At 41.0% G+C, this 10,899-nt stretch overlaps 1 protein-coding gene across 1 annotated transcript in view; it reads right to left on the minus strand.

Moving 5' to 3' along the window:
- Window positions 1-263: 263 nt before the first annotated feature.
- LOC146501092 (pancreas transcription factor 1 subunit alpha) overlaps window positions 264-10,899 on the minus strand; it is a 10,648-nt gene continuing 12 nt past the window's right edge. The window contains exon 1 of the mRNA XM_085135238.1: window positions 264-10,899. This exon is cut by the window's right edge and continues 12 nt beyond it. Within this exon, the coding sequence (XP_084991364.1) occupies window positions 3,454-4,053 (600 nt within the window). The 5' untranslated portion in view covers window positions 4,054-10,899 and the 3' untranslated portion in view covers window positions 264-3,453.

The raw sequence follows: 10,899 nt of genomic DNA on the forward strand, positions 1-10,899 counted from the left end.
AATCATATCTCATCCGAATGGTATTCTGAGCTGTTTATGATGATCTCCAAGTGCAATCATTTGAAAATGCAGCACGGCGTCACACAGTTCATAAATAACTACACGAAGTGAGAATTTCACATTTTAACAAAAAAAGCTCAGATTCTTCATTGTGGCTGTCACACAGTGATTAGGTTCAATTCTTTTATTTACATTTTATAAACATTTTTAAGCTCTTAAAGAGATATAATTATCATTATTTAATGATATTTCTATAGATAATATTATCCCACTTATGCTTGTTTAATTTATATGTAAGATTGTTTGTATTCATCTGATTTAATTTGGCACACATTTCATCTGTTTTTATTATGCACTGTACAACTTTTTAGTGCTTTTAGTCCTTTTTATCTCAATATTTAGGTTACAGTGGAACGTTGGAGATGATGTCACTAAAGACAAAATGTGAAAAAATTAAGTAAAACACACACAGGACACCAAAAAGGGGAAAGAATTAGTTAACTAATACCACTAGAGGGACCCAGGGGTCACCGAACAGCAGAGTGGTAACAAAGGTGACTTATCAGTACGACTATAAAAGGTCAACGGCTCATTTATACTCTTCTTCTCTGTTTTATCAAATCTTGTTCTTCACAGGCGAATATTCAAGGCTTTTGGGTGCATTTGCATTGTCCAGCAGGTGCACCGCACACAAATGTGACTCACATGACTTGTGCAACACTGGAATACTTCCCTAACAGAATAAGCTATCGAGCAGGACGGTTTCTCTGACGCGGCATTATTTATGCTCCACACATCTCGTTCCATGAAGAGAGAAATACCGTGAATAACGTTTCCACGTGAAGGTTTGAATCTCACCGGTCTAACAGAACAACTGGGGACTTCTTTTTAATTGACTGTGACCAAAATTCCCACAACAGAAATTCAGCTACACATCATCCATAAGCTGTCATAACCGGGCTGCTTTGTAATGGTTTCCTATGGGCTCCATTACTGGCACTAGAATTGCTTGAGCAAAAGAAAAAATGGGTGTGTTGTTGACTCCCTTCGCCTGTTTTACACATCTAACTACACCTGGAGCGGCATCTGCGGACTGCTGAGAGGAAAGCCGAGCACCATCATCACATGGTGTGCTACAGCCTGATAATGGTGCCGTAATGCTGCACTGTAAGACAGAAAGGGTTGGCTGTGTGTTGGACCAAAGCAAAGCTCATCTGTTGGACAGTGAAGTGAGAATCACAAATTTGATTGGGTTTAACACCCAACCAGCATGTCAGTTTCAAGGCTGCTTGTCTGGCCTTGCTCAGTTTGCACTTGTGTTACAGTGTGTGTCAAAATGACTGTCGGGACCCGAGGTTTCCCAGCAGACCATTACCCTGTAATGACACCAGCGATGTTATTCTCGTTGTCTTTGAATGGTTTTAATGTTCAGGATTGAACTGTGCATGAAGGCCACAGTGGAAAAAGTAGGTAATGTGTTGCCTTTAAGTAGAGATCAGTGTCACATCTACACAAAATTGCTCCACTGATGGTGCTGCACTTGTCTGGAAAGAAAGATTACACATTTACACAGGATGGAGTAACTTTAAATCCACAGAAAGCCTGAAAATCACTGCATTCTCCAAGCTGCAAACAATTACATGATGATATTTTGTAAAGCTGTTTCCATGAGTGTTTTTGTCATAAATAAGAAACAATTACAAATAAATAAACACAACAGATGACAGATGACAACCGGCCTTATTGCCATGTTTGGAAACAGCACCTGACACGCTACAGCACGCCGTACCGATCTGCTTCTCACGCCCATCGTCTCATTTACATGATCAAGGTTCTTTTTAACACATCAGCTCGCAGCCTAATGAGCCAGAGTCCAGAAAACACTTCAGCACCGCGTGCAGAAGTATGAGTCCTTTACAAGTCCATTCAGTCTCGTGCCAGTGTGCCTCTCTGTGGCAACAATGACGACCCTCTTTCTCGTCTTTGCCCCAAAAACAATGGCTCTCAATTACCAGTCAATAACAAATTAGAATTTTAAAAGCTTCCAATAACAAAGTAGTGGATAAGACTAAGAAAGCCTGAGGTGTGTGACCTGGTGAGAAGTCTGCAGATGTCTGTCGGCACACTCTCTCCTGCTGGCTGTCTGTTCTTGACATGCAGTGAGAGGAGAAGGAGGAAAAAAAGTCTGAACCACCTCCTCGCTGAAGCCTGTACGCTCATGTCCCTCCGTTAATCCCACTTTATCCAAGAGAGGCGGGCTGTCAGGTCTGGGAAGGGCAGAAAGGGACAAAAGCAGGACAAACACATAAGTTTTGTTACATTTTAATGACTGTTTAACAAGTCCTGGTCTGGCCTAACCCCCACAAAAGAGGCTTCAGAGCAGATCGTCACAGAATTAAGTGAAAGGGGGGCAAAGGGATACAACTACTTGAGTTAAGATTACATGAGGCTCATTTAAGAGCAAATGCCCCAAGGAAACACACCTGGGGATAAAGGTCTGTGCTAAACACACAGAAAGTTGCTTATAATGACATTTCCTTCATGGGATTACTGTGAACGACTATTAGAAAACTACTACATCAAGAGCCCTGTGAAAAACTGAAAGGGGATCTTTTCACTGTGCATTGTATAAAAGAGGCCATATTACAATATATTCTAATAAGGGAAAAAAATTGAACTCAATCTTTATAAAGATGTTCTGATGTTTTATAAACTCCTTGAGGCGACTGTTGCTGTGATTTTGCGCTATAAATAAATATAGTAAAACTGACTTGAATTGAACCAGGTCTGTTTCTTTCTTGTAAAAATGAATTGAATGTAAAATAAATGTTTAAAAAAACAGACTTTTGTCACAGTGTAGCATATCAGTTATATGATGAACGATTAATGAACGGCTTCCTAATGATACATGCCATTTTTCTCTGTTTTAATTAGTTATTTTTTGTTTGAATTATAAATTAAACAATAATAATAATAAATACTGTATTAGGATTCTGTAGGATTTAAGTAAATTTCGTCCAGCACGTGGGAAATTTGATTAAATTGAAATATATATCAAAACAAAAATGATGAGTTTGTGAGGTAGGGGGGCTTTCTCTATGTGGTGTCGTTGTATGTAAACATCATTTAGCATTATGTCTAAATATAAAATCATCATAATAAAATGTATAACTCGATCTAACTTTGATTTACTTTTACTTGGACAGGGTGTCATTTATAAACCAAACTGACCCTGGTTAGATTCACCATGTGGAAATATTACATATTATTATTATTATTAGTAGTAGTAGTAGTATTAGTATAACAGTTGAATATTTCACTGAATGTAAATTATCTGCATTTTCACTGCATAAATCGTTTTTTCAGATGGCGTTAAGAGGAGATTTTTGCTCCATCACGATCGCTTCTCTGCTGGCTGGATCTGAATCGTTAGTAAATGACACCATCGTGAGCTTAAGGAGCACTCAGCCCACCGCTCGTGTTCCAGATGGCGTTGGTTTGATTCTTGTAGCCGCTTTTCATGCACTCGTCCACATAGGATTTGGGGTCGCAGCCGGACATCAGGATCTCTCTCAGCAGGGCGATGTAAGCTATGGCCAGTCTCAGGGTGTCAATCTTCGACAGCCGCTTTTCGTAGGGAAACGTCGGCACGTGGCAGCGAAGCTCCTCGAAGGCAGAATTGATGCTGAGCATCCTCTTCCTCTCCCGGATGTTGGCGGCATGCCGCTGCACCTTGTACGGCTGATGAGGTGCTAACGTCCGCGCGCTGAGCTTGGTCACATCCAGAGACTCTTCGGTGGAGGAGCTCTCTCCCCCAGGACAGACGCCAGGGCCTGGAGACTGAAGGTCAAGATCGGTGAAGGTCAGCTGTGCGTCCGGAAACACGGACTGACAGCCGAACGAGGACCAGGGTGAGAGCTGGCCAGTGGCTGCTGTGCAGTCCAGGAGGAAGGTGTCCAGTTGGCTCTGAAACGGGAAGTTCTGGTCCATCTGCCCCCAAAATGCAAAGTCTGCCGTGCCATCCTGGTCGAAGTCAAAGAGTAGGTCCTCCATACTTTAAAACGATATTTTCCTGTCAGGGAAAATAAACTGTGCAGGGGTGATGGACAAAGTTCCTACAGAGGAAGACAGACGTCTGATAACTACCTGCCTGCCTGCTCTAATCTGTTGTGTGGTCGCTCCATGGGCACATCTCCTGGATTAAATACTTCACGGCCTTCATACTTCCCGGCGGGTCGCCCTGACCAATTCTAAAGGCTGAAAGAGAGCTCTCAAGAACTCCTTACCCCTCTTTGTACGGCCTTCATTGCTGTAAAACAAATTACAGAGGGATCAGTGGATCTCCAACTGACAAAAAGCGGAGAAAACACGTGTCTAATTATAAACTTCCCCTGAAGTAGGTCCGCTAATATTGAGAACGACACTCAGTGTTTAGCAGTGACTGGAGGACTTGTTTAGAGCATTGTGGCGCAGCAGGCCGCGCAAACCCGGCAACCTCTGAATGGGACTGTTTTACCTTTAAAAGCTCAGCTGACAACAAACGTCGCTGTCAGAAACACATGAGAGCTCTTTGTCACCGCAGAATGTACCGAGATGTAACGAGAGGGGCGCCTTTTCTGTTTGGCCTCGGGTTTATTGCGCGTTTTTACGCACTGAGCTTAGATCCCAGCGAGACGAAAAATATTCCAACAGTATCACCGCAACTCGTCTCACATAATTTGGGTCCAGCAGCCACATTAATAGGTTTGTAATTTGTAAATGATATGACTGACAAACCGTGGAGAGGAGGCACGCTGTAATTACGCTGGGGTTAATCAAATACGCTTTCTTCGAGGTTGGATGAAGGTCAGCTTTGGGGTGAACTTCAATTCAGCAGTGCTGTGCGCTTGCTGACACGTAGTTTTAATTTGAAAAAGTCCTCCAGGACACAATTTTAAAGAGAATATGCTTTCGGAGTAAACACACGCGGCATGAGGCAGAAACACTTCCTCAGACGACAACAGATCAGGTGAAGTCTGTGGCTGACAGTCGGTGGTGGAGCCAAGCCTCGGACCTGTGGACAAATTGTGCTTTAATAACAGCGCACTCACATAAGGTGCATGGATGTTTTCGTCGCCGCCGTTTATAAATTCCACCTGCCAGAGATTGGAGATGAAAAGAGTCTGTATAAAACAGGCATGACGGACCCAACTGCTGATTTTAACTGATGTGTTCTGTCCTTTTTTAACATACATACAATCTCAGACTTGCTGGAAAAACTGTGCTTGTGATTGTTTATCTAATCTGTTTTCCAGGGATTTCATAAAAAGTCCCTTTAAACAAATTTCTTCGTATATTTGGCCCCGTTTCCTGATTATTTCTTGGCTGTGTTAGAGAAGTTAAATAAGGCGTTGAAATAATTTATTTGAAATTTTTCAGATGTGAATTTGACTAAAAACAAGTGATCTCCGAAGACACAGTTGTTTGCTTTTACTCAAGAAGGAAGGCCACAGCTCTATCGCCATTAATCTCCAGTAAGTCTGATTTCCCTGAAGGGACTTTAATATTTATCTCAGGAAACTAATTCAGCTCTTCTGTTTTCCACAAGATTGAGTTTCGATAGTAAATGGACCTAAAGGTTCGGTGTTGTTCTAACTCCTTGCCATCACGCACCAAATTCCCCCATGAGACCGTCGCGGAGGAGAAATATGAAAGGACGACAGTGGGATGGGTGTACTTATTCACACTTATTCTGGATTAATGTGTAATCCTTACAATATAAAGTGCCTGAATTTAAATTTCCTTTAATCTGGGGTGAATGTTAGCTGTTAGAAACGTGATTGGTTAAGGAACAGAGTATTGGAACATCAGCAGCAGGTTCCAATGTGTGAAACTGCATCAATCTCCACGCCAGGCCTCGGCTGGAAGTGTGATATCATGTGTGAGCTGTGGGGTTCAACCACAAACATCAGAGTTTAACTAAAAAGCTTAAAAATGTCACATTTTCACCACCTGGATTAAAATAAAGTTCGTCCCATGACGGAATATTTAGAGTTTTAAAGCTCAGTAGCTGCATTACGCGATTAAACCGGGCCACCTTAATAAACTCACATCAGACACATTTAACAATAGGATCCGTCTGCTTGGCTTTCCTAGTGAGTCCTGTCAGGACCTTCTGCTGTTCTGTCGGCAGCACTTCCCCCCCAGCTGACGCGCGTTTCAGGATCAGATTGGCATTATTGTTTCTACAAAGCTTTGAGAGCCCTGAAGGCCCGAGGGCTTTGAACGAGCCGTAGAATCGTCCAGAAAAAGAAACAAGATGTTTAAAAAAAATTCTATTTCCTCCTCAGTGTGTCGTGATTTTTTATTTTGGGTTAAAGTAGCTATTAAACCCAAACCCATCTGCAACATATAGGCAGCTCTGCGGCACTGCGGTGCCTGTATGTTTGGATGTGGATGAGATCCAAAATCCTTTTTTTTTTTTTTTTTAGAGCTTTAAGCTCAGAGGACCGGACAACACGGAAAAGTCAAGTGCGCCTTGGACGCTGCGCAAGCCACATGCTTACAATTAGAGCTGCGGTTTTGAGGCCGTTTCCCACCTGGGAGTTACTGTGTGGAAAACAAGGAAGGTAATGAGACCAGGAATAAAACTGATGCGCACCTGCTCTTTCATGGTCTTTACAATATTATGAATTCACAGTGGGCTGGGTGCGTGGGGGGTATTGTGGAGTTAGCTCGCTGACAAGTTGTGATATTTCCTTCGACTCCACAGAGTTGCTAAACTCTGATTTGGTTTCCAGAATGAGCGCCAAAATGCTTTGGTGTGTCTGAGCCCCAGCACCCTCTTTACTATTATTAATCTTTATTCTTTCTTATAAAACTTTCACAATCTCGCTCAATATTTAGTCTTCTCCACCCCCAGCTCCTCACTTCAAAGGGCGTTATTTGGACTCTCATGTAACCCCGACTCCAACCGAAACACCTCCACATCCCCACCACAGACTCATTACTGAAATGTAATGATTTCTATTATAGGGTCTTGTTTTCTGTTCCCCCAAATGAATTTTGATTCCCACAATGTTACTGAAAACAGATTTGTTCCCCCAGATAATACAAGCACACCCACACACACTTAGTGAAAGCTGCAGACATGAGTTTGACCATTCGCCATAAATGCAAAAAAACAATGAGAAAGATTAACATTTCATGGTTGTGTTCAGTGACGCACATCTTGTTTGTTTGGGTACAGGCCCGATAAACATCATAGTACTGAAAACCTCTGGGATCTGTCTTGGCGGGTCTGAGAGAATGGCATAGCAGCCAAGAGTAATCTCCAATGTTGACCACAAACAGCTCTTTGATCCATGCTGGGACTGAGCCATTAGAGTGTCACGGCACATTGAAGTGATAACTCAGAGCAGAAGTTACCCTTGACCACAGATCAGGATTCAGATAGCTCTGGGCATTTTACCTTTAAAGGTTACCTACAATCAGCATTAATGCAATGAGCAGTATGTGCCCAGCATCAAAGGGCATGCCAGTTAACTGGAGTAAAGTAATGCAGGAAATACTTTGACTGATTGCATGTAAAACTCTTGCATATAAAGAATTTGAGGTGACATTTCCCCCATAAAATGTTGGGGCACACACATCAGTGTATTCACACACATTAAAGCTGTTGTGTGAACACAGACACACACACAAAAGTAATTTCTGTGATCTTTGCCATCAAGACAAACCCAGGTACTTCTACAAAACCTGCCAAAAATGTCTCTGACTCTTGAAGTCATGAAGCAGCTGACTGGCTCGGTGCCATTCCTGTCTGCAATTCAGGCCCAGGTCTAGTCTGGAAAAAGCATCACAGTCATAAAGTGGCTCTTAAGCAAACACCCCTGCGGGGGCAACACCCCTCTCCCTGGACTTGCAGGAGCCTGAAGATGGATCTATGCCTATAGCTCGATAAAAACTCTCTTTTTTTATTTGTCTTTTGTAGTAAGGGCGTGTAATGTGACTTCATATGTGTGCATGCGTTTAGAGCTTCGGTTTAATGCACTACTGCGTTTACACTATTGCATCTGTGCACCCATTAAGATTTTGTAAGTCATTGTGGACTGTATGAAAGGTCGCAGAGCCCATGGATGTTTAATCAGTAGTTAATTCTTTTTTTTAAGCTGGCAAAAAAGAGTTTATGATTAAAATGCTGGTAAAAAAAAAAAATAAATGTCTCATTAATGCAAAAACAAAAAAACAAAAACGGAATTCTAAAGTGTTTTTGTACATTTACAGAGCTTTGACAACTAAATTACAGGTAACAAACATTTCCCAAACTGCACAATTGTTAACCTGACTTTTGCAGCATTTGTAATAACACTGCTTATTGTAAAAGCTGAAATACAATGAGTGTGTAGTAACAAAAACACTCTGAGATCAGATAAGAAAATATGTAATTTAGTAGTTTACCAGCACAGGTCATGTCAGACTTCAAGTTTTCAAAGCAGGAGAGACTGACAGATTCTCTAAGACACAGAAACTGAAACATTATGTTAGTTATAATTTGCCTAAAATGTGTAAGATGTGTTAATTTTAGTCTTTTTTATTATTATTGTATGGACTTCATGTGTCTAAGGCAAGATTTAGGAATTGTCCATCCATGCCTCATCAAGCAAGCTGTAATAAAAGTTTGACCAACTTACAGAAACTAAAACCAATATTTCTTCCGTGTTTTTAGTTTATTTTCATTAATGTCCACAAAGTAATGTCAGTTAGTTTTAGTGATTTTTAAAAGTCTAGTTCATTTTTATTTTACTAAAAAAAATGTTTATTCACATCTAATTTTAGTTTTTAATTTACTTTTAGTTAACTATAATAATCCTGATCATTGGGCCATAGCCTTCTCTCACTACCATGATGGCCTCACCCCTTCTTAATCACAACTATAAAAACCATTAATTAATCATTTAAAAGCACAATATTCATATCGGTGCGTGTCTGATGTATCCATTGCGTTTGATGGTTTTATTTAAAACGAACTAACTGAACAGATAAGATGACAATGAACAATTCCTCTTGTACATCATTTTATACAGTCTATGCTTTTAAGTGAACTGAATATGTGGAAAAGTTTCACATATGATACTAAAAACATTTACATTGTATTTATTTTCTATCAACAGCTGTTCATTATACAGTCATTTGTCCACTTCTACTTTACATAACTAACAGCCCAAAAGGCCCATACCGATGATCTCTATACTAATGGTTTTGTTTGGAGGCTGTCATTTTAGCAGGATACTCTTGCTGAAACAGATGTGAATGTGCTCCTTCTGCAGCTCCACTTCCTTGGAACTAAATACTATCAGTTCCGTGGAGACTCATAGACACCGGCATGATACTCAGGAGATGGTCTTAACAGGCACGGGGGCGTCTTAGGTCACTGCAGAGACATGCCGGTGGATACGCTGCCCCTAAAGACAAGCTGCTAGCTTTGTTAGACCTCAGTTGTCTTCTTTGTCCTGACCCTGTTGCTCAGGTCAGTGAGGTGTTGCATGTTTTCCCAGCTTGATTAAGAGAAAATGAAAGCTGTTCAGTCCTTTCTGCTTTTTAAGGAGCCAAGGATCTGATTTAAAGCAAAAAAGAAGCATTACCATTTAGGACACTTACACCTGGGACAAGACTGTTTTAAGATATACGGTCCAAAGCAGGGTAAGGAAGAAAATACATGGCTTCAGATGAACTGAGATAGAAACACTGAAGGTGAAGGAGTTGTTGAATATGGAGACTAAAGCATGCACAGGGAGCATCATAATGTCGCTCCAGTGAAGCCTGTGAAGCTGCTTCTGGTGACAGATGTCTATGAAGCTGATGCTTCTCTGAATTAAAGAGGAAGGTAAGAAGTGTCCTTGCTTGCATTAAAGCTCTCCAGAATCTATTTAACACAGCTATTTACAAAATCTGTGTACATCCCAGACAAAAGTTTATCAATTAATTTTGTAATTAATATGAAATTCATTATCAGTGATTAAGCTCTTGGTATTCCACATCTTGATTTTCTTGAGGTCTAGGCTGCTGGGGGCTTCCCATGATTCACTCTGGCTCTCTTCTACAGCATGTCTTTATCCTGTCAGCAGATGGCCCCGCCCCTCCCTGAGCCTGGTTCTGCTGGAGGTTTCTTCCTGTTAAAAGGGAGTTTTTCCTTCCCACTGTTGCCAAAGTGCTGGTCATAGGGGGGTCGTCTGATTGTTGGTGTTTTCTCATTTTTCTGTGTATTGCTGTACGGTCTTCACAATATAAAGCGCCTTGAGGCAACTGTTGTTGTGATTTGATGTATAAATCAAATTTAATTGCATTAATTAATTAATTGCATGTTCTCCTTTGCTTGTCCTCCGCAGTCCAAACACATGCATGTTAAGCTAACTGGTGAATCTAAATTGTCTCTAGGTGCTATCTCTATCCCCTGGGAACCTGCACAGGGTGTACCCTGCCTCTTGCCCTATGACAACTAAATTATTGTTAAGAAAACAGATGGGGAAAAACTGACAAACAATAGAATCAAGCAATGGGCAATCATACTGTATTTAACAGATACAATGAAGACGTTACCATCCACATTTGTAGACTTAATGGGGGGGCTACACAAAATCATCTCAGAAATACTAACATAAGGAAAACAGGGTTCTTGCTATTTTGTTGACTTTAAAGTAAGTAAAATCTCACCACTTCCTTACTCCTCCCACATTAAGAGCTATTGAGGATATCTTGAAAATGGTAAGTGCTATTCGCGTTGCTGTTAGCCGCCATTAGCTGCTGTTAGTAAAACCTTTGAAGTTTACCCAACACCATCCGACTCAGATAATTAGCAAAAAGAAGTTTCGTATAATATGAGAAAAGGAAATAAAATCCAATAAAGACCTGACACAGGAC

This window comes from Neolamprologus multifasciatus, chromosome 16, assembly GCF_963576455.1.
Source record: "Neolamprologus multifasciatus chromosome 16, fNeoMul1.2, whole genome shotgun sequence".
NCBI lineage: Eukaryota > Metazoa > Chordata > Actinopteri > Cichliformes > Cichlidae > Neolamprologus > Neolamprologus multifasciatus.